This window comes from Lepidochelys kempii, chromosome 21 (assembly GCF_965140265.1).
Source record: "Lepidochelys kempii isolate rLepKem1 chromosome 21, rLepKem1.hap2, whole genome shotgun sequence".
Taxonomy (NCBI): domain Eukaryota; kingdom Metazoa; phylum Chordata; order Testudines; family Cheloniidae; genus Lepidochelys; species Lepidochelys kempii.
In genome coordinates, this window is record NC_133276.1 from 8,893,142 (window position 1) to 8,921,140 (window position 27,999).

General features: G+C 53.0%; 2 protein-coding genes across 3 annotated transcripts in view; one reads left to right on the forward strand and one right to left on the reverse strand.

Moving 5' to 3' along the window:
• The window catches only part of CCND3 (cyclin D3), a 60,470-nt gene extending 49,661 nt beyond the window's left edge, over positions 1-10,809 (forward strand). For both annotated transcript variants that reach the window (XM_073320144.1, XM_073320143.1), the window contains exons 3-5: positions 3,789-3,948; positions 4,958-5,100; positions 10,326-10,809. In XM_073320144.1, the coding sequence (XP_073176245.1) occupies positions 3,789-3,948; positions 4,958-5,100; positions 10,326-10,496 (474 nt within the window). In that variant the 3' untranslated portion in view covers positions 10,497-10,809. The remainder of the gene's footprint in view (positions 1-3,788; positions 3,949-4,957; positions 5,101-10,325) is intronic.
• A 712-nt stretch (positions 10,810-11,521) lies between these two features.
• On the reverse strand, positions 11,522-27,998 carry BYSL (bystin like). Its single transcript, XM_073320142.1, has 7 exons — positions 27,660-27,998; positions 25,882-26,047; positions 25,128-25,266; positions 23,612-23,745; positions 22,471-22,631; positions 21,583-21,685; positions 11,522-20,690 (listed from the first exon to the last, which is right to left on the reverse strand). Exons 1-7 carry the CDS (start codon positions 27,937-27,939, stop codon positions 20,342-20,344), a joined length of 1,332 nt encoding a protein of 443 aa, XP_073176243.1. The 5' UTR covers positions 27,940-27,998; the 3' UTR covers positions 11,522-20,341.
• Position 27,999: the final 1 nt, after the last annotated feature.

A 27,999-nucleotide genomic window follows, 5' to 3' on the forward strand; every position in this document is an offset into this window, starting at 1 on the left:
AGCTGGGAAGTGTTGATGGCTCTCCAGAGCGATGATAAACGCTGCAGTCTAAAGAAACAAAGGATAATTTCCTATTTTTAATTTTTTTTTAACCATTCGGAGCAAGCCAATTAGATGCCAAGGAAACTCCAGGAAAAGGATGTTTGTGATCTTGAGAACACTGTCGCTTTGGTGTGCTGCTCTCCTCTCTGGTACAGCCTTTTGTTGTGCTTCTTCTAGTGATTAAGAAATTCTGACACGCAGTTCAAAGCTGGAAGCCAGGGAGGGAGGGTGGGGGGCAGAGAGAGTAGCGAGAAGTTTTTATTGGACAGGGTGGTGCAAAGCTTCCATGAGAATGATCCTTTGAGGTGCTGAGAATCTGTAGCTCCAAGACTGTTTTGAGCCTCCCTGCATACCCTGGGAAGAGCTGCTGCTTTGTCTTTCGTGAAAGGACAGATTGAGTCACCCAGACAGGTAATAAAACCAGATCAGTGTCAGTGCTGCAGGGGGGAAATAACCCTCCACACACTCTAAGCCTGGCCTGGTGTGTCCAGGGGGAGCTCCCATGGGCCGCCAGCTTTCTCAGCTGGGCTTCAGTTTTTCCTTGTAGGTGAAAAGGGATGATCTTCTGCCAAACATTTCCTGCAGTTGGGACAGGCTCCCTCTGTCTCTTGTTTGTGGTTGGTATGTCTTGTGTCTCTTCGGTGCTGGGTGGGAGGTCCCAGACTGACCACCTTTGAGGCTTCAGTCTCCTGTTAGTAGAGTCATAGAGTTTATGGCCAGAGGGGACCATTAGATCATCTAGTCTGACCTCCTGGGTAACACAGGCCAGAGAATTTCATCCAGTAACTCTTGTGGTAAGCCCAATAACTTGTTTGACTAAAGCTTATCTTATTAGCCACAGAGCAAATCTGAGCAGTAGCCATGCTTGCTTTCCCATCAGTGCCCCAACCCCACAAAGAGGCCTTTGGGCCTGACCTGGACAGTCTACATATCGGGGCAAAAGGGAGTGTTCGCTTCAGTATGTCAGCCTTCCCGGTGACATTGGCAACAAAGGGATTCGAACCCCGATTCCCAAAGACTTGGATTGAGCCTCGGCAATCTCATTTCACACAGGCAGGCAGCCATCAGGTGGTAACAACTTTCAGTCAGGACTGCCCGAGGCTGTGTCCTAATTAGGAAGAGCTCTGTATCCCATTCCCGATCCCTGGGCTCTCCAGCAGAGGTCTGTTTCTGGGTCCTCTTGCTAGTCTTCAGCAGCTCAGACTCCCCTGTCTGTAGCCAAGCCTGATGTCTGTTCTATATTCTCCTGTAATATGGTGCATCCCAAATGACCTTTTCCTGTGATCTTCAAGACCTGTGGTTTACAATCAGTCTTCTACTTGCTCCTTGCTTTTCCTCACTGCATTTAATTGAAGAGTGTATAGGTTGTTGGGTAGATGCTGTTCTTATGTGCTGCGAAGGTGGAAAGTAAGCTGGTCAGTATAAAAGACCAGGAAACCCATCTGGGGCCAGGAGGGATGGGGACCCAACACCCTAAAACAACCCTGATTCTAGCAAAATGCCATCCACTGGCAGGAAATGGCCTTGTAGCCACACAGTGATGATACCATGCGTTCTGCCCAGTGGGCAATTCAAAACAGGTTGAGCAATGATGTTGTTTAACAACTCAGAACTGGTACTGTTGTGTAAGGAGGAAAGGTGGGGTTTTTGGTTTTTGGTTTTTTTTTTTGCTTTTAAATAAGCTAAGCCAGATCCTTCTGAAAAATCAATCTCACTTCTTCAAAACTGCTTATCCTGGCAGAATTGGCTGCCCTGTCAGTTTCTCTGGGGGGGCAAAATCAACTCCGTAATCTATTTCCATTTAAAGATAATGGGACTTCTGGTAATGGGAACTACACTCTGAAATCAAGTGACCTAGTTAAGGCCAAGTGATGTCAAGAGGTAGAGACACCACTTTATTTGTTGCACTTACATGGCTTCCATCCCGGTAATATCGGAGCGCTTCACACAAGCTTTAGTATACCTGTCTTCACAACTCCCCTGTGGGGCTGGGCAGTGCTATTCTCCCCATTGTATAGGTCATCTTTCCTGTTGAGGTGGCCATGAAATGAAAGGGCTAGTTTTGTTTTGTTTTTTATTTTGTTTTTTAACAAAAGGAGGAAGTGACACCTATTGGCTACAGGAGATCCTGGATTCTATTCCTGGCTCTGCCACAGACTTGCTGTGTGATCTCGAGCAAGCCGCTTGACCTCTTTGTGCCTCGCTTTCCCCCTCTGAAGTGGGAATAAGGCTCAGGGGGCTCTTTGGAAGCTCCATTGGCATGATTCTGAGAGAGGGCGAGCAGCTGCCACTCCAGCTGAAATCAACGGGCGTGCTAGGGCACGGCACCTCTAGGGATCAAGCCCAGAGTCCGTAAAGTGCTTTGAGCTCACCTTGTGGAAGGAGCTATAGAAATGCTGCAGGCTCATGTTCGAAAGGGTCCCTGTCATTCTGTCTGTTTTCTAGTCCTTCCATGTTTAAAAGTTGCTCTTGCAGCAGACCTGTCATACCGCCTCACGCTGGGGTCTCACCAGGTCTTTTGAGCCAAGTTTTGAGCCAAGTTTGAGCCAAGTTTGTTGGACAAGAGACCCTTCTGGAAAGGTGTTGAAGGAAGTGGGGTGGTGACTGGGTTATGCTCTTCTTTACGAGTTGGTAGTGAGCCAGTGACCCAGCCTGGTGCTAGGGGGCATGGTACTGTTGGAGGTGCTGTAAGTAGGCATCCTGACCGTTTGTTGTCACTAAAGAACCCAGTGCCCTGTTCCCCAGTAATACTGGATACTAAGCTTGGCATTGTAGCCAAATTCTAACGTAATCCCCCAGTTAAACATCCCTGTAGATGCCGTTGGAAAAGTTACTCTTCCTTTTCTAAAACAAGAAATGCATCACAAAGTGTCCCGGTTATAGAATGGCTTCAGTGCTCCAACCTAGAGGTGGCTGCATTTCATTAGTCTGTGAAGCAGTCAGTATATACGGTCCAACCGTAAAGTGGTTATAGATGGAGGGTATTAAGGTTCATGCTCCAGGGTGAATTCTGTGATTTTTTTACTCTGGCAGACACCTATTACCATCAATGGGAGGTTAGGTTGAGTGAGGACTGTGCAATTTGGCCCGTAGGTTGGCTTGGTTTAGCTGCACACTCATTCTGTGCCTCGCTGTTGTAAGCATGTAAACTGCATCCACTGCTGGAATATTCAGGGCCGTCCCTTGTAAACTGCTGTGACCGTTCTTAGGTGCAGAACTCATCCGTGCCCGATAGCCCCTTCAGGCTGCACAGTCATAAGCCAGGGGCGTCTCCAGCAAGCACAGAGGAGGTGTACCCATCTCTGTTCCCCTACTTCAGGGAGACATTTTGGGAGCGGAGAGTGGGAGTGGCCAGGGGGTGCCTACACCCTGCTTATTCTGCACTGTCCCAGAGGGGTTATTGCAGCAGGCTTGCAAGTTAAGGAAGCCTTTAGTGCTAGTTAAATAGAGGAGAGGCCTGTTGCTTCCTCTCTTGATCCCTGCGCAAGGCTGTGCATCAGTGCAGGCATGGATTTGTCCCCCAGTCAGACTGGGGGGAGATGAGTCCCCCTGGCAGGAACTTTGCTTCCCCTCTTTCTGTCCTGCCTCATAGCACTGCAGCATGGATGGTGTGCCGCGGGGCTGGCTCCTGCCTAAGCACCGTGCTCTCACGCTCTTGGCTCTCGCTAACTCTCTCTGTAGCAAAGCACTTTCTGTACAGAAAAGTCTGACCTGTTTGTGTAACACTCGCTCTGTCCCCTGCTCAGGACTGTGAGGTTCTCGTCCTTGAGAAGCTAAAGTGGGACCTGGTGTCGGTAATAGCGAATGACTTCTTGGTTCACATCCTCCATCGGCTCCCGCTGCCCATGGAAAAGGTAGAGCTGGTGAAGAAGCACGCACAGACCTTCATCGCCTTGTGTGCCACAGGTACGGGGCTGCTTGTTGTGCTGGGGGCAGCAGAGCTGTCTCATTGGGGCCGGCCAGGCTAGAGCAAGCAACAAGGGCGGGCTGGTGGTTACATCACAGGACTGGGAGCCAGGTAACCTGGTTCTGATTCCTGCGTCTGCCATTCTGACTTGCTGAGCAAGTCACTTGGGGCCTGATGTCCAGAGAGGCTCAGCACCCACATCTGCTGGGGAAATCAAGGTCCTTAACCTCTCAGTGAGTTCATCTCCCGGTCTGAAAAACTGGGGATGATAATACATGGGGTTGCAAGGCTGAGCGCACTAATGTTTGTAAATTGCCTCGAGACCCTCGGCTGAAAGCTGCCACAGAAGGGCAAAGCCCCAATGTGAATATTATTACAATGGCTAAAGCCTGGCATGGTGCAGTCAGCTGTCTGCTAAAGTTACCATTTTGCCTGTGGTCAGCGTCTGCTCTTACCACCCCGCCGGGCCTCTCAAGTGGCGAGAACGGCACAAACACACCACTCCTGAGCGTCCCCCACCACCTGGCCCCTTGGCTCTAGGCCAGAGTTTTAATGTCAGATTCCAAAAGTTAGAGATGGCAAAGGCTTGTTGGGGTTTCCCAGGCCAGTGCAGCATCACTCCCTTCTGGGTGCTCTCCAGTCTAGATCTAACCACCCAAGCAATGCGGTTTCCAGTACTTCCCCTGCGGAGCTGAGATCTCAGTGCATTCCTGACATTCAGGCTACGCTTTCCTTTGCTTAGGGCTTGTCTACACGGAGTCTTACTCCAGAATAGCTATAGCACTTTAATTCACACCCAACCTTATTGTGGAATAACTTCCCTGTGTAGACAAGCCCTTAGTTTTACCCCTTGTTTCCTAGTCCTATCTACTGCACCACTGTAAGCCATGCCTCTTCCTGTCTTGGACTGCGCCACTTGTTAGTTTGACAAGGTTGCTGGAGGACGCAGCCACATTCACGAGGATCCTTGCTAACACTCCTTACTCCTTTCCCTGCCTGGGTTTGTAGATTACACCTTTGCTATGTACCCTCCGTCCATGATTGCAACGGGCAGCATTGGCGCAGCGATTCACGGCCTGTCTGTCTCGGCTAACTCTTTCTCCGGCGAGGCACTCACGGAGCTGCTGGCCAGCATTACTGGCACAGAGGTGGTAAGTACTGGTTTGGGGGAAGTGCAGCACAGAGGTCTGGGAGTCAGGGGACTGAGGATTCGGTTACTGGATTCACTGCGTGTCCTTGGGCATTTCAGTTCCCCTCTCTGTGCCTGAGTTTCCTCATCTGTAAAATGGACACCAGAATGCTGCTCGCCCACCTATGTAAAGGGCCTGGGGATTATTAGCTGGAAGGTGTTTTATAATGCAAAATAGTATTTATTATCTCTGCCCAGGCACTGCCAAGCTGATCAGACCACTGGATGTTGCTGTTCTGGGATGGGGAGACCACCAGGAATCTGTTTGGGGGTAAAGAGTTGGAATCTAAGTGAGAAGGCAGCACAGGGGCTAAGCGATTATGCTAAGGAAAGTCTGTCACCTTCACCCTGTTGGGTAGTTGGATTAAGCTAGATCTAGAAGGTCCCAAGGCATTTGTGCTTATTCCTAGCCTCCCAGCAGAGGTGCATGGGCTGGGGCTTAAGGCAGAGGAGAGGCTGCATACATACGTTTGGGAGAGAAACCTGTGTCATCAGGAATGGCCAGGCAGGGATGGGAGAAGTAGCTGCTCAAGCCAAGAAGTGTTACAGGGCTTCAGTGCCCAGGCCTGAAGTCTCATTCTGCAGGGAGGGAGGGATAGTTCTCTTTCTCACAGTCAGGTTTGGGGTCTAGGTCTCCTTTGTTCTCCAGCTTCAGATATAGGGGTTGCTGCCCGCCCCCCATAAGTGACCCTCAAAGTAGAGAAGGGACAGGGCTTGGCTGTAATGGAACGAAATGGGATTCTTCACTGAGGCTGCTGGACACAGGCAGACCCTGTGGTTCTCTCTAGCTCCCAGACTAACTTGGTCTATGCTGCTTAGTGTCCTCACGCCAGGTCTCCCTTCGTCCTGGCCTGGACTAAGCAGTCATGGAAGGGATGCTCACTACACTATACCACCCAAATGTCCAGACTGTGGTAACCCTTTGAGTGTTTTTGTTATTGGAGTCCCCAGTCTCTCCCCGAGCATCTGGTTTCCCCTCCTTCAGGGCTGCTTCAGCCTCCCACCGTCTGCTCCTTCTCTCCTTGCTTCCGGAATTACAATGCTGGGAGGGACAGCAGTGTGGCCTCCTGCAGACTGCTGTATATGGCTGCCATCTCGTCAGCCCCATCCTCTCCTCCCCAGCTGCTGTCCTTAGACTGAACGTATCTTCTCCACGCACCGTGTTGGCTCAGAAAGCTGTGGCTGAAGCTAGGCAGAGACTGGCTTTTTGGGCTGAGTCTGTACAACGCCTAGCACAGTGGGGGCCAGGGCCGTGACCGGGGCACCAAGATGCTACCATAATACAAATAATTAGTAATACAAATAGTGCTGGCCCTTGCCACGGCTAGGTAGGCGCAAGGGGCTGTGAATCTTCACTGGCCAGCAGTCACTGGCAGGGATGCCCTGGAAGGAAGCGTTAAAGATGCCGCTCTTCTCCTGCCTTTTCCAGAGCATAACTACGCTAGCCCGAGGTACTACTCCAGTTCATAGCATGCAGCGGGGTGCGTGGCTGCTACGTGCCAAGGTCTGTTCCCCCACTGCCCGGTCGTACGATGGCCCGGATCGCTTTCCCCTTTTGTCCCGCATGATGGGAGGCGTGCAGGAAGCCTTTGAAAAGCAGGCACAAAGGGAGGCACCCCCTCACCTGAGTGGACAGGTGTTAACGGGATTGGGTTGACGGTGCTGGGGGAAAACAGGCTCGGCAGCTGCTAACCTTGCCCAGTGTCCGATTGCTGCTGCTCTAAGCGTGGGCGGGTAGGGAGCCAGAATCCGGGACTCATGATCAAAGGTGGATGCGCAAGGAGCCGTAAGGCAGGAGTGAGGGGAACTCGACCCTCAGCACCTTTTGGGGAGCAGGTGGGGGGCTTGAACTAGGATGGTTCAGTTCCCTGTCTTCAGTCATCCCTTGCTCTGAGCACTGGACCTCAGGAGCCCCTTTGATCTCGGCGTCTGCCTAGGCACAGAATGCTTGAACTCTGGCGCGGAGTTCGTTACCCTCCCCCAATAGCCGCTCTGGGGAATTGGGAGGTTTGGGGCTGTACTGGAGCCGGGAGAGGGATAATCACAGCCTAGCATTGTCAGAGGAGGGCTGGGGGGGGGCTCACTTTATTTGCTCAGCGGTTTTTGTTTGAGCCTTTAAAAAGTAACTTTGAATTGCCTGCAGCCAGCTGCTCGCAAGCTGCTTCAGTGAATGGGGCAGCGGCTGAATGCTGCCCTGGGAGCAGAGTTAATTGGAGCTGGCGGAGGAGAACAGGTGGGAAGCAGGGAAGATTTCAAAGGCCTGCGAGGGGGAACACAAAGGAAAGATTAGAGGGCACTGGAGTCACCGAGACCCAGAGCTGTTACTAGGCTGCCTCCCCTTATGTAACCTCATCGGCGTGTGCGCTCAGTGCAGTCTTTTCTCCCAACCCCCTCCCCGTTTCCTTCGGCTTCACTCCAACTTCTCCATGCCAGTCCTGTCTTCAGGGCCCATCTCCTGAGCTTCGGCTGTTGTTATTTATTCTTTGTATTACTGCAGTACCTAGAAGCCCCCTTCCTGGACTAAGACCCCATTGTGCTAGGTGCTGTACAGACAAAGAGCAAAAAGTCGGTCTCTATCCCAAGAGACAGCCATGTCCTCTCTAGCTGCAGTAACCTTTCTTTGGGCTACTTCCACTGGAGTTCTAGTGGGTGGAGCATGGGGGAAGGATTCCAAGCTTGGGTTCCTGGGCCCCGACTCCGCCATTGATTCAGTCCCTGAGCTTGGCCAGGTCTCTTCCCCTTCCTGTGACTCAGCGTCTCCACTGCTTAAATAGAGGATGATGATAACCTCCTTCCCTGAACCCTTAAGGCTTAATTCATGAATGCTGGCGGTGGTGCAGAGGCATTAAGGACATGCAAGGACTTAGTGTTCTGCAGGCTGCACTGCATTGCTCTGTTCTGCCTCTGCTACCAGGCTGATAAATTCCTGCCAGGGGTATCTGGGCCGTAAGGACTCAGGGCCTCAAGCATCGAATAGGTTTGTTAATCCTTAATGATTTTAAGCGTATGATCACCGAGGGATCCCGTTTGCTACTTAACAAGTCTTTGCTCTCTGATAAACGTGCCCCATCCAAGGTTTGAATAGGAGGGTGCAGCATTAACCTGCCTGTCTCCCTGGGGATAGAGTCCTCCTCCCCCTTTCCTGTAAGGCATGGGACCATACCTCATTTTTTAAAGAGGCATCTGGTGAAAGGTGACAGCCCTAGATTCTGGGCTCCTTTACACAACAGGTATTGCAGGGGCAAGGGGCAGGGCAAGCGTCCCACAGCATACTCTGCCAGCGTGCAAGGCCCCTCCAGAGAGCCAGAGGAGAGCTCCCTCTCGATGCCTAGACAGTCCATAGCATCTCTGCCGAAATCACCCGCAACGGGGCAGGTTGCAGTGGTGGCTTTTATGAGACACAGACCTCTGTCTCGGTTCCTAGTAGACCTAGCCGCTGAATTCAGAGAGGCCATCCAACAGTGGCAGCTTCTGGTTACTGCCGACCTGGGCTGAACTCAAACCAGGGTCTCCTTGTCTATCCCCTGCCCCTGCAGCCCATAGACGTGGCCTGCTGGCTGTCCCCTCTCCTTCTCCTGCCCTGGGTCTAACACAGCAGGGAACTGGCCAAGAGGGGGTTTAGAATGGCTGTTGCTGGGGCCCCGTGTACAGCTCTTTTCGCCTCGTTGCTGCGGGTAGAAGGCTAGAGGCTATGCTTACTGGAAATGACTTGGGGAAGGGGAGGTGGGTGTTGCTATTTTTGCTTGCCACATCCTCTGTCAGTTTCTAAGAACCAGTTGTGGATTCCTGGTAAGAGGTTCTATGTATGACACAATCCTGTGAACAGAGACGGCCCAGAGTCCAGCCGGGCTCTGGCCAGAACCCCAGCTCTCGCATGTGCAAAATGCCACCATCCCTCCTCAGAAACTGGGGGCAGAGGGCAACCTCTGCCCTTTATAGATGCAGGAGGTCCCAGACTCCGCTGCATCTTGTGCAGCACTCTGGTGAGTCACTTGCAATCTAGTGTCAAACTGGAGGAGTTTCCTCACCCTGCAGAGGCTCTAGGGGGATTGTCTTCCATACTTGCCGGGCTCTGCTAATTAAAATCATTCTTGCTTCAATGTTTCTCTGAGGCTGGGCATTTCCCTTGCACCAAGCAATGCACTGGACCTAGGATCCTGGACAGTGTTGCTAGGAGACGCAGTATTGGGCTCCCAGTGCATGAAGAATCTAGGGAAAATGAGATGAAGCTCTCTGATGGTATAGAAAGTGTAAGAGCCTAGTGAGGAGCATACTTCATCATGTAGATGTACCTGCATCCTAAACGTGTTAATGTCCTCTGCAAAAACTGAGAGCTTTGCATGAGACCCTTGGATTGGGATAGCTGACTGGAGTCTGAGAAGTCTGGGTCTAGCTTTCACAGAAAGAAGGCGTGGAGTTAAGTTGAAAACTGTTCCCCAATGTTCCTCACTTTACTAATTTCCCCCACACAGCACAGCTTGGTCCTCTGTCCGAAATGAAGGACCAAAAACTGGGGGTTTAATTTAACTCCCCAGAAGGTGCCAGATACCGTGGTGATTTGGGGCTCTACAAGAACTTAGGCAGCCCCGTCAGAGACTGAGAGCTCTGAAGGAGGACAAATGGGAGAGAGAGCGAGTATGTGTGCACTTGCTGGAAGGCCCAGGTGACTAAAGAAACAAGCTTCTCTTGGAAGTATTGAAAAACTTCTCTGTGCGTTTAGGCTAATGTGTGTGCAGTCTGACACAGGTCCTTGCTCCGTGTTATTAATATAGGTAAATAACAGTGCAGAAGCTGTTTACTTCCAATAAGAGAGGAAACAAAAGTAGGAAAAGCCATGATATTGTGGAGTTGAAGAAGGGATCATGTCTAGGGAAATTGCCTTTCCAACCTCTCCCAATGCTCCAGAACAACCTGCACCCCTCCGTAGGGACCTTCATGAGAATCCAGTAGAGTGGGGAGAAGAGGTGGAGTCATTGCAGAGCATTGTCTTAGAAGGGGCTTAAAGAATAAACTCAGATAAAAAAAATTGGAGACGCTGTGTCTAGGACTAAGCCTCGTCCAGCCATTTAGATGCTCGGGCGTGAAATATAGCCCCGCACCTGTTTAGAGACATCAGCAGGGCTCTCTGATTTCCGAGAGGCAGAGTGGAATTGAAGCCTCTGGTCTTGTTTCTTTCCTCTCTCGCAGGATTGCCTGAAAGCGTGTCAGGAGCAGATTGAGGCAGCCTTAGCCGAGAGCCTGAAACAGGCTTCCCAACCCCAGCAGGAATACAGCTCCAGCAAGACTCCAGACTACCCGGCCAACCAGGACGTCAGCATGACCAGCACGCCTACAGACGTCACAGACATCAACCTGTGATGAACCCCCCTTCCCCATAGTCACCCAGCCCCATGAGAACAGGACCTCACAGTGGAAGGGGAGAGACCTTGTGGAACCTGCTGCCCACTAATTCTGTCCGTCTGAAACACACCAGGGACTCGGTCCACTCACCTGAGAGGCAGCAAGGACCCATCAGCTGTCCACCCATCAGCCCAGTAACATCAGAGGGGGGGTGAGAGGATAGGTGGTGATGACCTCTCAAGAGGAGGCTCAAGCAGGTCGGCATCTGGCAGTAGTTTGCTGTCCACACTGTTAACCTGCCTCACCAGATGGGGGGGGGGACTTTTTGTGGGGGGCAGGGATTAAAATATATCTGGGGAGGGGGTGAAAGAGCCTAACTTCAGTTTTAAAGAGTTTTTCAGTTTGTTTGTCTGAAACATAGTTGGTGCACCATTGCCGTTTGCTGTCTCCTAGGGAACCTTGGCCTCAACCACAGCTAACCCTTCCGTGTGCGCACTTTACGCACGTTAAGGGCTAGCTCTTTTATTACCTTGGCTTCTGTGGTGAAGAAACATTTACCCAATGCCTCCTGCCGTGGAGCAGCCCTCAGTCCCTAGTACAACATGGTGGCTTGGTTTTGGGCTGAGAAGATGGGTTGAGGGGGAGCCACATGGAGGAAAAGAAGAGGAGTGGGTGAATCCATCTCCTCACTGCTCAACACCAGGCTGGTTGGGTTTCTCCTCCTGGCAGGGAATAGCAGGGTTGCTTCTGTCATTGTTAACAGGGAGAACAAGGGTCTGGCTTTTTGTTTTTTGTGCTTGCTTTGTGCAAGTGCTCCCTGATTTGGGGATAAGTCTTAAGAGCTAGTACCTGGGAAGAAGGAGACCTTTAGTGTGAGGCTCACTGGGTGCAGGATTGGAATTGTACTCACTGCACGTGAACTACCTTAAACCACCTTTGCACTGTGCCATTCTCCCAAGAGGCGTTAACCAATTGCTTAGACAAAGGAAGAAGAAATGGAAGATGATTTGCAACTTCCTGGCAGGAAACTGAGGTGTATTCCCCCCCCCCCCCCCCGTTCCCAAACAGTGCCTTTAGCATCCTTCCACATACCTCCATCAATTCGCTGTGCCACCAGGGCTCCCACGGGGAGATGAGTTAGTTCAGACACCACTCTTATTTTTAAGTATATACTGAATGTGCTGCTATAGTCCTAAATTTCTATGAACTCCTCCAAAAGGTCTCAAATCCAACTGGAAAAATAAAAAGCAGGAGGGTGAGGGCAAGAGAGGGGGCAAATAAATATAGAGTGTTTTTATAGATCACACACACACACCACACACACAAAATAGGCCATCAATACTTCCAAGCACTTATGGACGGAGAAAAGATTTTTGTTGTTGTTGTTGTTCCTGTTTTAGTTTTTTAAAAAGTTTAAAAAAAATGCTGCTTTGATCAGAGAGACTTTTACAGATTACTATTTTATTAAAGGGCAGAAGCCAGCTGGACTCTTGTCTGCTAGGATGGGAGGTAGACATTGCTGCTTACGTTGATTTCTGGGCACTGATGGTGTGTTACTCTGTGACTATGTCGCCCTCCAGGGAGGAGAGGGGGGAAAAACTCCCTCCTAGGCTGCCACTGGAAACAGTCTTGTTTATCAGGCTGCTTTTTCCTTCCACCCGTCCTCCCATCGTGCTTAGCCTGATTTGCCAAAAAGGAAAGCTGTCTGCCACTGACTTCTGCTAGCTATTAAAGTTAGGAGGGGATAGAAATTACATGATGGTTGGGGGCTGTTTGTATAAAAGGAAAAATATATATATATATATTAATGAGTTAATTTAAAAATAAAATTGTTTGAACTATCCATCTGCAGCAATCCCAGTGCTGGGAAAACCAGATGAGAGCATATGATGTTGCAATAAAATAATTTTTAAAAAAAGTTGAAGCATCTGAATTTTCCCCTGAGTCAGATTATGTCTCTCTTTTTTGAGTGCCTGAGCAGGGCATGGCCCTGTATACAAAGAGATCTCTTTAGCCAGGTTCTTATACTCTGAACAGCAACAAAAACAATAACTGTCTCTTCCTTTCTAATCCCTAGCCCAGAATTTACAGCCCAACCCAATGCAGGTGACGTTGTTCAGACATGGTTCACAGGTGAGGGATCCAGAGTTTGACTGATTCCTCAGCTGTGGGCTAATTTGCCATGTCATTGTCCATGAAGTGCATTGTTCCTGAAGGACACTGGGGAGGAAGCGAGTTTGAAGGAGGGAGCGCAAAGTATCAGTAGGGCTCACATGGGAGAAGGTATAAAGAAGAGATGGGGAGGAGCCAAAGAGGATGGTGAAGGGAAAAGCATACACTGGATTAAGAGAAAAACTGGAGGATGGGGTGGAAATGGGCAAGGCCTTGAGGCTGAGAATCTACTTCAGGTAAGAGGAAAGCTGGGTTAGGAGGAGGATTTCAGTGGGGTGTCCTGGACAGTAACAGCTTGGTTGGTGGCAAGGTGAAAAAAAATCAACCGGCCTTAAACTCACTTGAGAAGTGGCTCAACTAAACCAGAAATGTATATTAGAGAAAGACACTCCCCTACCCCATAATCAGAACCCCAGCAATAGGCCCTAGCGGGAGTACCTGAGTAAACCCAGGACTTGGGCACTCCAGTAACTGGGGTCTTTAATAACATGCAGGCTTCCACCCTTCTACAGCCTGGGGCAAATTTTGTGTAGTACCTTATTACTTGCTTTGTTGATGCACCTGTCAGAGGCTAGGTTATGGTGTGGAGGTGGTTGGATGAACACAGTGCTCCAGCTTGAAAGTGGGACAGAGCTCGAGGTAGAAATATATATTTAAAAGCTTTTTTTGGGGGGGGGGGGAGGAGGATACCTGGATCAGGACAACAAGGCCTGGGGTGGGGGGGGCACACCGTAGAAGATAGTGACTTTACAACCATCTACTGACTCTCTGAAGTATCTGTGCCAAATGGTTCAGTACAGCAGATACAACTTAGCATTCACTAAGGAGAGTCTAGAGTCTTCATCTTATCTACTTATGACTTTAAAGGGAGAACATCAGGGAGTGTAGGAAAAGGGGCAGTCCCAGGTGGACAGGCTCCAGGCAAATTACCTAATTTCAACATGATTCAAAAATGGCACTTCCGTCCTCAACAGCTCTGCTCCTTCTGTAGAGCAGAGGCGAGCTGCAGGTGTTAGAAACCTTTACGCTGTCAATACTGCAGAGCCCCAGGAGAGTGAGCTGGAGTCTGCACCTCTGTCCATCACAGGCAGAATATTCTGTTACCTTTCAGTGATGGGGCCAATCCCTCATGCCTGTGTGAAGGGTTGCACAGATGTCACTGAGAGCCTAAGTGATAGATAAGGAAGGTATCCATGCCTGAGGGCAGGATGTGGTGTGCAGACCCTCTGACTGGTGGCAACACATACGGAGGAAACCCAGCTTGACTCTCAGCTCCCAGGCTGTTTACAAGTTGTCATGTTTTATTACAGAGGGAGGGAAAGGAGCTTTTTACACGTAAATGGTGAATTCTTGATCAGGACAAACATGGAACCCCATGATGGCAGTGTCACTTTTCAGAGCTTAGAGAGCTCCCTGAGGGTTGAAAACAAGGCAGCTGGGGGGGTCATGACCACCCTGCCGTTCCCCTTTTGATAATGTTAGTGGGGGAAACCCAGCTGCATGGGAATGGGGCCCCCCTGAGAATCACTGGTAGAGAGCAATGCTAGCAGGGAGCATTTTGCAAGAGTAGGATCATCCTGCTATGCTACCATGACTGAGCAGCTCCAAAGGAAGGAGTAAAGCTCATAGAGGCCCAGCTTTAAGTGGAGCGACGGCCATGTGAAATCCAGGTACAAGGGGGAAGCCTTTGGGTTAGAAAGCCAAGCAGAACACGAATGCACATGGCTTGGGTGACCCGGGGAAGGTGAGCTGACTAGCGGCTCTGAAAAGCTTGTGCTTGAATTAATCAGGGCGACTGTGAAGTAACTGCATCGAAGCATGCACTAGAGAGCGCTGGCTAGGAGGGGTAGTTGGAGTGGCAGGGAAGGACTACGCTGTAGTGTGGTATGGGCACATACCAGAGAATGGGGGTGCAGAGTAAGAGCACGAGGGAGCTGGGACTGGCCCACCGCAGGGAGGGCCCCGCCAGGCACCCAGCTGCTCCCAGGAGTGACTGTTTAGCAGTGGGTACCACAAGCTGACAACTGGAGGTTTCCCCCTTTCTCAGCTCTTTGCATTTGGGGATTCCCCCCTTCAAAGCCGCCACGTTGCTTTCTCACACTCCCCTCCTCGGCTCTGCCTGAGGCTGTTGCGTGTACTTTCCACAGAGGGCTGTGGGGATACGGTGACAGCGGGAGGGTTTGGGCTCCGGCTGCCTGAGCGGAGGATGATGTAGGGCTGATGTGAAAGCCGGCTTCGCGCCTTGCTTCCTCCCTGCCATTCTGCCTGGTAACAGCCAAGCCTGCAGCACATCCTCCAGCATCAAGAGAAACTTTTTTTTTTTTTAAACCTCTTTAGGGTATTAAAAACATCTGGGCCACCACGCTCTTCCCCTAAGGTCATGGCATCTGCTCTGCGAGGGCCTCCCCTTCCCCCTCGTGCCAGCTCCTGGCAGCCTGCTGAGTAAGCACAGAAGCCCTGGTCCCGGTAGGGGGTCCTCACAGCAGGTGATTCCACCAGGACAAGCCATGCCTGGCAGCACAGCGGCTGCCACCCCCAACACCGCAGTCTCCAGGGCTTTAGCCTGGAGCACTAAGCACTTGTATGCCTTCCTGCTCCCTCTAGGGTAGATCTTATCCCTGCCTGCCACAAGTGAGCACGGCTCCTGCTTCTTCTACACCCTGGAGAAAAAGAGGGGGGCTAAGAAGCATGTCACCTGCCTCCTAGCAGAGGACGGCACCCCCCTCACGGATCCGGCGGATATTGCGGAAGGGCCAGGGCCTTCTATGCAGGCCTTTTCTCCCCGGATCCGACCGATCCTAACGCTTGCAGAGTGCTCTGGGACGAACTCCCGACAGTCAGCGTGGGTGACCGAGACTGGTTAGAGCTGCCTCTCACTCTGGCCGAGCTCTCGGAAGCCCTCCGCCGCATGCCCACCAATAAATCTCCGAGCATGGACGGGCTGACCGTGGAGTTCTACCGCGTGTTCTGAGACATCCTCGGCCCAGACCTAGTCACCGTCTGGGCCGAGTCTTTGCAGAGCGGGGTCCTCCCTCTTTCGTGCAGGCGAGCTGTGCTCACCTTATTGCCGAAGGGGGACAGCCACGATATACAAAATTGGCGTCCCGTCTCGCTCCTCAGCACGGACTACAAGGTCGTAGCGAAAGCCATCTTGCTGCGGCTGGGGTCCGTGCTGACGGACGTGATCCCCTACACCGTCCCGGGCCGCACCATCTTCGACAACCTCTATCTGATCCAGGACCTCGTCTGTCGTTCGCCCTCCTGTCCCTGGATCAGGAGAAGGCGTTGAACAGGGTGGATCACGGGTATCTCCTGAGCACTCTGCGAGCGTTTGGCTTCGGACCCCACTTTGTGGGTTTTCTTCAGGTGCTGTACATCTTCGCAGAGTGTCTGGTCAGGCTCAGCTGGACCCTGACCAAACCAGTCAGCTTCAGGTGAGGAGTACGGCAGGGCTGCCCCCTCTCGGGACAGCTGTACGCTCTGGCAATCGAGCCCTTCCTGTCTCCTCCGTAGGAGGTTGACAGGGTTGGCGCTGCGGGAGCCAGAGCTGCAGCTGGTCCTGTCGGCGTACGCCAACAATGTGCTCCTCGTAGTGCAGGACCCGGGTGACTTGATGTGGGTGGAGGCTTGCCAGCCTCCTCCGCCCGGGTCAACTGGGTCAAGAGCTCTGGCTTGGTGGTAGGGGACTGGTGGCAGGCGAGATCCCTCCCACCCTCGCTTCAGGCCATCCGGTAGAGCGCGGGTCCGCTGCTCTATCTCAGCATTTACCTTTCTGCCACGCATCCGTCCCCGCCGGAGAACTGGCATGGTTTAGAGGGCAGGGTGGCAGAGCGGCTCCGGAGATGGACAGGACTACTCCAGTGCCTCTCCCTTCGAGGGAGGGCACTGGTGCTTAATCAACTAGTCCTGTCCATGCTCTGGTACCGGCTCAACACCCTGGTCCCGGCCCCGGGTTTCCTGGCCAACCTCCAAACATTGATTCTGGAGTTCTTCTGGTCAGGACTGCACTGGGTCTCTGCAGGGGTTCTCCATCTACCCCTGGAGGAGGGAGGGCAGGGCCTGAAGTGTCTCCGCACTCAGGTCCATGTCTTCCACCTCCAAGCCCTGCTGAGGCTCCTTTATGGTGCAGGTAGTCTGGTGTGGAGCATACTGGCGTATGCCTTCCTGCGCCGCTTCCGAGGGCTCCGATATGACCGACAGCTCTTTTATCTCCATCCGAGAGGTCTTCTGTGAGTCCTCTCCGGGCTGCCGGTCTTCCACCAGGACCTCCTCCGGACCTGGAAACTGTTCACGGTGACCAGGTCCATGGCGGCCTCTGTGAGGGAAGATCTCCTTGCGGAGCCCCTGCTACGCAACCCCCAGCTCCGTGTGCAGGTGGCAGAGTCCCCCTTGGTGTGCCAGAGGTTGGTCTTGGCAGAAGTCACCAGAGTCGGAGACTGCCTGGACTACGACCGGGGAAACTGGCTGGATCCCCTGATGCTCGCTCAGCGCATGGGGCTCTCCAGACCAGGTACTCCCCTGCGCGTACTTCAGGAGGTGAGGGCTGCTTTGCTGCCCGCTGCTCAGATTTACCTCGACTGGGTCCTAAGGGAGGGCGTGCCCCACCCACCCTCCACCCCAGGCCCTCCGCCCCTTTTCATTGGGCCCCCGCCCCTTCACCGTGAGCCGGCTACACGAGCTGCAGCAAGTCCGTTTCCAGACCACACCAAGGAAACATCCATACACGCTTGAGCTACACACCCTTCACGTCCTCACCCTCGTGTCCCGCCCTGACACAAAGTGGCGGGACCTCCTGCCACCTCTAGAGGGTGAGGAGCCCCGGTGGGCTGGCCTATATTCCACTCTGGTCCCGAGGCCCACCAGGGATATCAGTTGGCGGCTCCTGCATGGTTGTGTACTTGGCGCGGTTCACCCCAATCCCGGATACCTGCCCCTTTTGCGGCATGAGGGAAACCCTGGCACACGTCTACCTGGAGTGCGCCAGGCTGCAGCCCCTATTCCAGCTCCTCACAAATATTTTGTTAAGATTTTGGTTGTACTTTTCCCCTCACCTCCTTATCTATGCACTCCCTGTCCGTGGCCCCACTAAGTCATGGGACCTCCTGGTCAACCTCCTCCTGGCCCTGGCTAAAGTGGCCATCTATAAAACCAGGGTGAGGAGGTGGGCCGATGGAGTCTCCTGTGACTGTGGGGCCTATTTCCGATGCGCCGTCAGTTCACGCCTCCAGGCAGAGTTCCTCTGGGTGGCATCCACTGACTCTCTTGATGGCTTCGAGAAGCAGTGGGCGCTGTCCGTGGTTCTCTGCTCGGTGTCCCCATCTGGTTCCCTTTGTTTGACCCTTTGACTACACTCCTGTCCCTGTTGTTCATTAGTTGTCCCCTGTAATTATTTGGTTTTCCAGGTCCTGTGGACCCACCCTCAGGCTGGGGGGGGGGGGGGATCCTTTAGAAGTAGGCAGACTTTGCCCACCCACTTCCTAGATCCCAATAGGACAAGTGAGGCTCAGCGTGCTTGCAGGGTGAGCGGGAGTTAGTAATCAAACCCAGGCGTCCTGATGATTTTGCATCCTGCTCTCTTGAAGTCAGGAGCAGCAGTGGGAGGATTTCTCCTCTCCCCACAGGGAAGGAACTGCCCTTTGCCCTGTCTAGAGCAGGGGTTACATAAGGCCTCCTCTGACGGCCACTGTGCCCGCCCCTTTGCCTGCTGTGTTCTGCCACCTCGTGGGGGACTGAGATAGATCAACCCCAACTTCCTTTAGCTCAACGCAGCGTGAAAGCCTGTGAGCAGAGAGATAACTAGACAAGGAGCTGGCTTAGCAGGCTAGGGCACAGACCCTCAGCCTCCTGTGTTGCTGGGGGAACAATTGCCATAAAGGCCATGGAAGGACTAAGGCCTCCACTGATTTCAAGCCCTCAGCTGTACAGACCCTGACAAAGGCAGTCACCAAGCCCAAACTTCCTGTCTCCTTCCACCTCCTCTCTCAGCTGCCTCCGGCAGCCCCAGTAAATACTGAGATGGAAGGAGCTGACTGCAGTAAAAGAGAATAGGGCCCTCCTCTAAAGGAGTAACCATGGAGCAGGAGCCAATTGAAATCAATGGGGGGGGAGGGGTGGTCAGTGCACATCACAATTGAGCCCTGAATGGCTGGGTAGGATCAGTTATGGGCCTCTTCTTTAGCCTTGGAGTGAATAGCACACGTATCATTTTAACAGGCATGGGTGGTGGGGAGGGAAGTAACTTCCCGTTGGCCAGATGGAGAGGAAAAGTTCAACCAGGCTTTCTGGGCTCTCCTGCATCAGCACATCTACTCGAAGGGACACAGCCAAGGCATGGTTTGTGCTTAATTAGGGTGGGGATCCAAGGACATGGGGAGATACTCGCTCCCCCTTCGTTACACCCTGTGGGGCTAAGTGATATCCCCGAGGTGGCAACTAGAGACAGTACCCCCGAGTGCTGGCTCTGTCACCTCCTGCCTGTGGATTCTTCCCAGCTGCCTCCTCCACAATGTACAGAACTGATACCAACACCCAGCCTTGCTTTTGGCTTCCCTTTCTGTCCCCAACCCCTCCTGGCTTGCAGGCGGCTATCAATCACTTACTCCGAGAGAGCTCCTTTCAAGGCGAAGCTAGGTAATTACAGAGTAGCTGCCTTCCCCCATGACCGTTCCTGCTAAACGCTACGGAGCAGATTGATGGGAGCTCTGCAAATTGTTCAGTAATCTCCGTGCTAGTGAGTGGCTGTCCTGAGGGAGCCAGCTCTCTACAAACAAACCCACTGCTCCATCCGTCTCCCCTGGAGCTAACCCCCCCGTCGCATGCATTACTCTTCCCGTGCCTGCCAAAGCAGCATGGTGCCGACCACCCCTCAGGCAGGGGAATGACGGATTCGGCTCACTGAACTGAAACGTCCGCAGCTGCCAACCCAGGCACCCGGGGCATCGCCCGCCAGCAGCCAAGATGTATGTAGGAGCGCACCATCTCGTTCCCTGCTGTGCAGGGGAACCCGGGGCTGCCTTTCAAATGTATCCTCAGTGAAACGAGGGACAAGACAGAAGGCAGGCTTGGTGCATCGAGAGGAAGGGAAGAGTTCTTCAGCGTGCAACAAGGGGACAGCGGTGCTGACGGAGCAGGGACTGGAGTAGACTGCACGTGCCCTCAGTGACCGCTGCTGAATGCGCCACCTCTTCCAGAAGAAGGAAGGAGCCGGCTCCCTGCCACCTGACTGTCCCTTTAAACTGGCTGCAACTAAATCCTTTCAATTCCACCAGACATTAGTGCACGCTCTGAATGTCCCGGGGAAAGGTTTTATTCTCAGACACAGGAGCAGCCCAGAGCTCTTTCACCCTCCCCGAGACACCTGTTGGTGTCAGGCCAGTAAGCACATCTTCAGATCTGAGCCAGGCAGGCAGGCAGCTTCCACCACTGCAGAGTTTAACTCCCAGGGCAGGTCCAGGTGAAGAGCACGGCCTGCTTCCACCCCCCCCGGGCTACGGGGAAGGAGTCTAGGGGGATCTCAGTGACGGACACCCGCTCGCTTGTTCCAGCCGAAGATCTAGTTCGCCAGCTGAGCCCCTCGTCCCGTGAAGAAGGCAGCCATGGGACAGCGTCCCCAGCAAGCCATGAGCAATCAGACAAATTCTGGGCTGCCACTTCTCCCTGACAGAAAGAGGCCCCACCTCCCTCCCCCGGCCTCACTCCATCGCCACCGGCTGCAGCCCCTCCACGTCCCGAGACTTGGAGTTCACCAGCTCCCTCCTGATCTCTGCCGAGATCTGCGGGTGGCAGTGGACCTTGAGCAGCTCCAGCAGGGACTCCTTCTGCTCCGAGGAGAGGTCCTCCTTGTAGCGCTGGGCGAAGGTCAGGAGGGACTGGTGCCACAGCACGGGCAAGGTGCGCCGGTCCGTCTGGAAGGCTAGGAAGTGGAAGACCAGGGCGTCCACCACGCGGAAGGGCAGGGCATATTTCTTGTCGATGAGCAGGCGCAGGAAGATACTGTTGGCACCGCTGTACTCCATCTCGGCGAGCTTCAGCATGGCAGCACTATGGGGGGGGGAGAGCAAGGTCGAAGCGTGCGCGAGGGTGGTGAGGACTTGGGGTAGGTGCTTGTCGGTCACACTCCGAACACAGTGCGGAGCTCCACTCGTGAGTGGGTCTGGGCACCTTCCAACATGAACAGGCACCCTGCCCCATGGCATCTTCAAGGACAGGCTTTGCCAAGGCCTCCCCTTCTCCCACTTCAGAGCACATTTGTTTCTGGAGTCTGTGACCGCCGCTCTTCCCCCTGGCGGCCTGTAAACTTCCCCACCGTCTAGGGCCAGGGATTGAAGGCTGGCGCGCCCAGGGCCTATCAGCTACCAGAGTGGGCCACACCCTCCTCCCACCTGTCCCTGCAGGTGTAAATCTGTTCCCACTGAGCCGGAAGGGCGTGAAGTCCCCACCCCAAGACTGCGCTGTGGCATCTGACCATCTTGCTCCGCGCCCAGGCATGACCCCAGCACTCGCTCCGCTTCTCTACCCCGGAGAGACAGAATCAAGAGTGGCAGTAAGGGTCTGGTCCCGCACAGCGCCAAGTCCCCTCCATTGCCACTGGAACAGGTGGGATAACCCAGCAGGGACACGATCTCCGGGCTCTTACTGTGCTGCTGAGCTAGGAAACTCCCAGCTACCAGCACCGTGGAGCTGTGGCTAAACTGGTGGCTCTTGGCTCAGGAGCTTGCCAAGGGGGAGAGCCATGAGAATGGGGAACAGTCTGCCCGTGGAAGTGATGGAAGCCCGTTGCTTGGGCTGGAGTAGGTGGGACCTTTCCTAGCTCTGTGAAACGCCAGAGAGGTTTTCTGGCAGAGCCGGGACATTGCTGTGGGACTCCCTGAGGAAATGGGAGAACCAGCGCCTCCCAATCCTCCCCCTGGGGCCCCAGCCCTCCCCACGTTACCTGGAGTGAAGGACGGGGATCGAACACTTAGCAAGAATGCTCCCTATGATGATGGCTTCCCGTAGCGTGCAGGTCCCCAGCTCACACAGGGGGATCAGGATCCCTGGAAGGGAGGGAGGGAGGGAGACGAGAGTCGGACAACAGTGCTCTTAACACAAGACGGCTGGACCTGCGGGGCTCAGAGCCTGAAGCCTACCCCAGCCGACTGACCCCTGCCCCAAGCATTCCAATCCCCATGCATGTCCAGCCTGGGAGAATGAACTCTCCAGAGGGGCATCGATGCCGCATCCCTGGGACCCGAGCACAGAGTGTTGCGGGAGGCACAGGATGGGCTGCACTCTTTGCCCCTGCCAGCCTCATCAACCGACAATACAAATGGACACAGGAGATCAATTCCCAGCTATGGGTCGCCTGCCGCGAATGGATCTCACCCACCTCTGACAGGTACCAAAGGGGGCTGTCTGTTTTTGGCACTTATACAGCTGATGGTGCCAAGAGCGTTTTAGTGAACTGAATATTCTGATCTAGCCACTGCTGGTTCAACAGGCTTCTTGCCTGCAGCTGAAGGACCAAGCACATTTCTGCACCTCACTTGCTTTTGCTCTCATGGTTTCAGCCTGCCTCCCTCCCTCCCTTTGCTGCTGCTGTTCAACTCTGGAGAGCATTTCGGGGTTGCTGCATACACGAAAAGTTCACTGTGCAAAAGAAAAGGTTAAACATGCCGCTACTGGACAGCCAAAGAGAGCAAGTAGGTATCTAAGTCCTCCACCGCCCAGAGAACAACTCCTAACCTAGCTATGACACCAGGAACGCTTACACAACCCAGCCAGGTCACTGCACTGCAAGCCGGACCCACCCTACTCTTCCTGCCACCTGGTTTCTTTTCACCTTTGAACCAGGCTCCCGGCTTGAACAAAGCCTTCTTCAAAGCCATGTAGAGGTGGAAATTGAGGCGCTTGTACTCGGCGATGTCATCCCTCACTCGTGGAAGCAGCACCAAGTTATAGAAGCGCTGGGCCATCCTCTCCTTCAGGTTGGAGGAAAAGATCCTGGCAGGAACGAGGGAGTGGGAAGTTAAACTGAAGTCTCAGCCCCCATCCCAGCGGCCCCAATGAAACCAAGCAGGAAGCAGTGCCTAGTACTCCCATCTGAGGATCTCCCTTTCCCACCACGCACATCCTAGTTTGCTGGTGGCGGTTTTGTTACCCCATGTTTGAAGCTTCTGTAGGAGAAGCCCAACACGTGTCCTGCTGAAATCCAGGCTGGGCTGGGGTGGCCTAATAGAGGATGAGGACTCCTGGGGTTCTGCCACTGACTCGAGGGTGAACTGATCCTCTGTGCCTTATTTATAAAGCAGGAACAATATGCCCTACCCTCCGAAGAGGGGGAAGGCCCTGAGGCCCAGCGAAGGGGCTTGGAGAGCTGGGCTAAGAAGTGCTTAGAAGCGTATAACACTCTGCGTTACCTGCCGGGCTTAGTACCAGAGTGCAGGGGAATCAATGAAGTGACTAAACAGCTTCTTTTTAAAGACTGGTACTCCGGCTACTCAATTAGACTCCAGCTACAGCTTCAGAGACTGTGGTCCTGTACTCTGCTGCCTGATTGTGCAGAGCCCAGAGTAAAACAACCAGTGTTACGCAACGTTTTATAGTTTGGGATCTGAACCTGTAATATCTAAATCAGACACGCTTCCAGCGTCACAGGCTGCAGTTCTCACCCCAACTGCAGGCAGGACGAGCACCAAGCTAAAGGGCAGGTTACTTAGGAGTGGTTACAGCTATGGAGAACACACCGAAGGGAACTGTGCACTGGATCAGGATGGAGTCAATCTCCACTCTCTCTAGCATCCATGAAATGCCAGATCCACAGCACTAGCATGGGTTTCCGGAGGTGGCAAGCAGCTTGCTTCCTCGGTCTTTCGGCTAAGCTGAGAGCCAGAGGTTGGTTAGGATTTCAGCGACATGGCAGGAGTCCATAGAAAGCTCCCGTAAAACCCACAATCAGTAAAACCACGGCAATTATATCATACCTGGTTGCTTGATACATGGCAGCTGCAGTCCATGTTTCTGGCTCTGTGATGTAAAGGATCTGCTCCCAGTTTGACAGCGCTGGGATGATTTTAAATGCTTTGGGGAGTTTGCCACTCCTGTATTTGGATAGCACCTTTAAAACAAAAAGTATGTGGAATGTGGCCTAGTGGTCAGAACAGGGACCTGAGAGCCAGGACCGTGGAGTACCGTTACTAACTCAATGTGTAATTAACAGGGTCAGCTACCTCCTGAGCACCTCCTCATGACCGGAAGTCATTCTGCGGCACCCTGCCTCTGTTCCCCTCTTCAAGGTCCCTTAATACCTCGCTCAAAGCAGCTTGAAACATTCACCTCCCATAGTCCAATTTATCCCAGGCCCCAATTCAGTGTCTCTCTCCCCTAAGGTAGGAAATACCCAACCATTTTCCCTATAGCTGGGTCCCAATTCAAAGCCTCTCTCTCGTCAAGCAGGAATTTGGCCCTCTAGGCCCCAATTCCCAGGGTCTCTTCCCCTTAAGTAGGAAGTCCCCATCCCTCCTTCCCAGGGCTGGGTTCTAATTCAACAGTCACTCCCAGGTTTACCTAGCTAAACTTCAGCCTTCTAGTTCTCACTTCTCAACTCCCCTGGTGTCAGGGTCTTCTCTGCAGGAGCCTCTCTCATTTACTGTAGTTTCCCAATCCCGCCCCCCTCTCTGCAGCCTCCTGCTGCTCTTTATACGGGAACCAGCTGTCCTCCATCAGGCCCCATCAAAGCTGCTAACATGGATCGAGTGGTCTGGGGCAGTTATTTCAGTCATCAATGGCGCCAGGCCTCCAGCCCTTAAGGGGAAAGCCACCCTGTTACAATGACCTTAAGAAAGTCACTGGATCCACTTTCTCCATCCACAGGATAGATATAGCAACGCACCTTCCTCAAAACGCTGGTGTTTGGGAGGCATCATTATTTGTAAAGCGCTTGAGATCCTTGAGTGAAAGACTCAGTGTAAACAGCAGCTAAATCATTTAGAAGCCTGCGGAGAAGGAGTCTATGCCTAGTGAACACTAACGAATCATCCTGAAATTCCTCTCTGTTCACAGGCGCACACGCTTCTCAGGGCTCCTGGACCAAAGAGAATTTTAAAGCCAGCTCTCGAATGCACTCTCACTGCCAGCTGAGCAGTAAAAAGTCTCTCAGCGTAAGAGTATAAATTAACAGCCCACATCTTTTTGCCTGCTGCAGATATAACGATAGCATGGAAACCTCAGACCCTGCCGAGTTTGCAATCTCCTTAATTACCCTGAAGAGCTACACAGCATTGCTGTACAGTGACAGCTGTCACGTTCTGCCCTGGAGATGGGCACAGGCCAGCTGCAGGAGAAGATATTTTTCAGCACAGGCCATGAGGATAAAGACACAAGCCACAACGATTACGAATACTGGCTGCTGGAGCCGCTGGGCTCGATTCGACCTGGCTCCTCACAGAGGGACGGCATTTTGAAAGTGGAGGCTGCTACATTACATGCTATTGCTCTTACTTCTCGGACACCCTTGTAGACCTCCAGTACGCGGGGGTCCAGCTGAGGCATGGGGTGGCCGGATATTTCCGACATCATTGTCTCCACCTCTGTCTGCTTCTCCGTGATCTTCTCCATGATGATATCGGCGAGCGTGAGCCTGGCAGACACAGGGGAAGGAAACTATGTAGAGCTGGTCTCTGGCCTAGAAGAGCATCAGCCTGTTCCTTGGCGAACCAGGCAGCAGGGCCTAGGGGACTGAACACTGCAACAGGAATCAGAGGACTTGCTGATCAGGGGCCTGCTGGGTGACACTTCCCCTTTTTGTGCCTCTGTTTCCACTCCCACCCTTGATCTCTCCTGTCTTTGGGGTAGAGACTGTCTTACTGAGCGTGGGTACAGTGCCAAGCACAAAGGGAACCCTGATCTCAGCTGGGCCTCTCTCTAGGCACTACAGTAATAGGAGTTACTACGTATGGCCCCGTGCATGCGTGATCTGAGAGGAAATGAAGCATTATCTACTGTTTGGAACACAGGGGGTCCTAGGTTCTATTCTTAGTTCTGCCACAGACTTGCCTTATGAGCTTGAGCAAGACAATTCTCTCCTATGCTTCAGTCTCCCCAGCTAAAGAAGAGTGACAGAGCTTTAACCAAACCCACCTCCCAGGGGTCAGTTAACCTCTTCAAAGTGCTGTTCTGAACTTGAACCCTATTTGAATACTGCGAGGCTGCAGGGAAACACTTCTATCCCATGGCTCAGGGATTTGTTTCCTACCTTAGCGGCGGATTCTTGTTCATGAACATTTCAATGGCTCTCTCGTCCTCAGGGTCCACTGTCACCTCCTCACAGTACTCCCCCTTTCCCATGGATGCAGCAGCCTTCTCCAGCGTGGGCCACTCATCATCCTCTGCGTCAGAATCCCCATCGTGTGATCCAGACCCTGGAATAAACCAGGCACAGTTAAGGTTGGACAAGTCAGGGAGCAGAGTTGCTTGCCTGCAAAGATACAGTTCCACAAGAACATTCCACTCAGCTCTCCACACTCTGATCTCCAACCCTCTCATGTGGCTAGTGAGGTGAATTTGCAGAAGCCCTTTCTAACAGCAGTCAAACACCCGCTATGGGAAGGGGCACCAGAGATTTCCAGAGGCAGTCCATCTGAAGGGACAGTCAGAATTAACATCCAGGCCCAAGATTTGCTTATCTTCTGCCAATCGCCTAATTAACTAATTAACGGGATCAACCAATAAGGTTGGAGAACAGCCGTGCAATTAAAAATTACCCTGCCAACTTGAAGCTTCATCAACTAAAGAGTTAAAAGCAGCTTCAGGTCCTACACATGTGCCTAAGTCCCCCCTGCTCGTTTTTGTGGGATTCTAACCATGGTTTGTTTGTTTAATTTTTCTCTCTCCTGTTGCCATGGGAAGAAATCGCTCAAGCCCACAGAAAGCTGACTTGAGGCCCTGATCCTGCAAACACATACTGAACTTCATACTCACACTTTAATGCAACTAATCACATGTGTACGTATTTGAAGGATCACCGACTAAGGCTCACATTGTAAAAGGTATTTAGGTGCCCAACTCCAACACCTTTAAAAAGCTGGCCTTAAATGACCATTAAACTGACTCAACACCATGTGCTGTCAAACGTACCGTAAAAAACAATATATGATTTGGGACAGCAAATAAGGAAGAACCTCATACCCAAGTGAAAGGATGGTCTGTTGAACAGATCACTGGACTAGAACTCAAGAAACCTGGGTTCAGTTCCTGAGTCAGCCACAGATTTCTTGTGTGACTTTGGGCAAGTCCCTAGATCTCTCTGTGTCGCTGCTGAACGGGAAGGATACTTCCCTTTGTCTGAGAGGTGCTGAAAGGATCAGGTACTAGAGCGATGAGGGCTGTGTAAGTATACAGACAGGTGGATAAAAGTGGAGGAGGAGGAATGAAGGGAGACAGAACGCCTTCCCGGGACACAACTCAGCCAAGGCACCCAAGTGAACACACCTATAACTTTCGCTGCATGATCAGGAGCCAGAAACTCTGTTTTACATCTCATCTGAAAGGCAGCAGCCAAGGCAGCCCAACGCCCCCTTCCACTATGCTGGGACTCTCGTTGCAAACGGATTTAAGGTGAGCACTGCCACCTACTGAACTGCCAACACCACTTCCTGAAGCCTTCTGGGGCGTCCTGGGGAAACCTGGGAAAGACCATAGTATGTCTATCCAGGCCTAGCTTTTAATACTCTTCGGGCCTGGGAGGGGGGAGAGAGATCTCCCATGAGAATTCAGCAGGGGGTTCGTCTCTTCCCCATCAAACCTGCTATGTCAAAGGGAAACAGATGGGGGGTGGCTGGGTTGTGCCCACCCGGCCGAAACTGAGAAGCAGAGATCAGGCTCGTTAATAAGGGACGGAGCCCACCCCCGTGCTCGCTTCGCGGGTGTGCTTACAGCCAGCTCCGCGCTTCCATAAGGAGCGGCGTCCACCCGGAGCAGACCCAGCCCCGCTCACCCCACCCCACCCCTCTGGCGTGCTCGGTGCCCGCTCACCCAGCACCGTGGTCTTCTCCTTCTTCGGCCCGGTTCCTCTGCCGGGACAGTGCTCGGCCTCCAGCTCCTCCTGCTGGATCCGCGCCTGCTCCAGGATCCTGCGCGACAGCTTCTCATCCACGTACTGGTCCTCCTGTTCCCCACCGCCATGCTGCCCGCCTCTGCCCCGCCTCTTCACCCGCGTGGTGGGCTTCACCGCGTCCCCTTGTACGATCTGCTCGGCCAGGGGCACGTTCCCGGCCGCCTCCCCTGCGGCCCTCCGCCGCTTGGCCTTAGGCATGTTGATCCAGCCCCGCGGCCCGCGAGAAAGCCCACGTGTGCCAGGGAAGGGGAGGGGCAG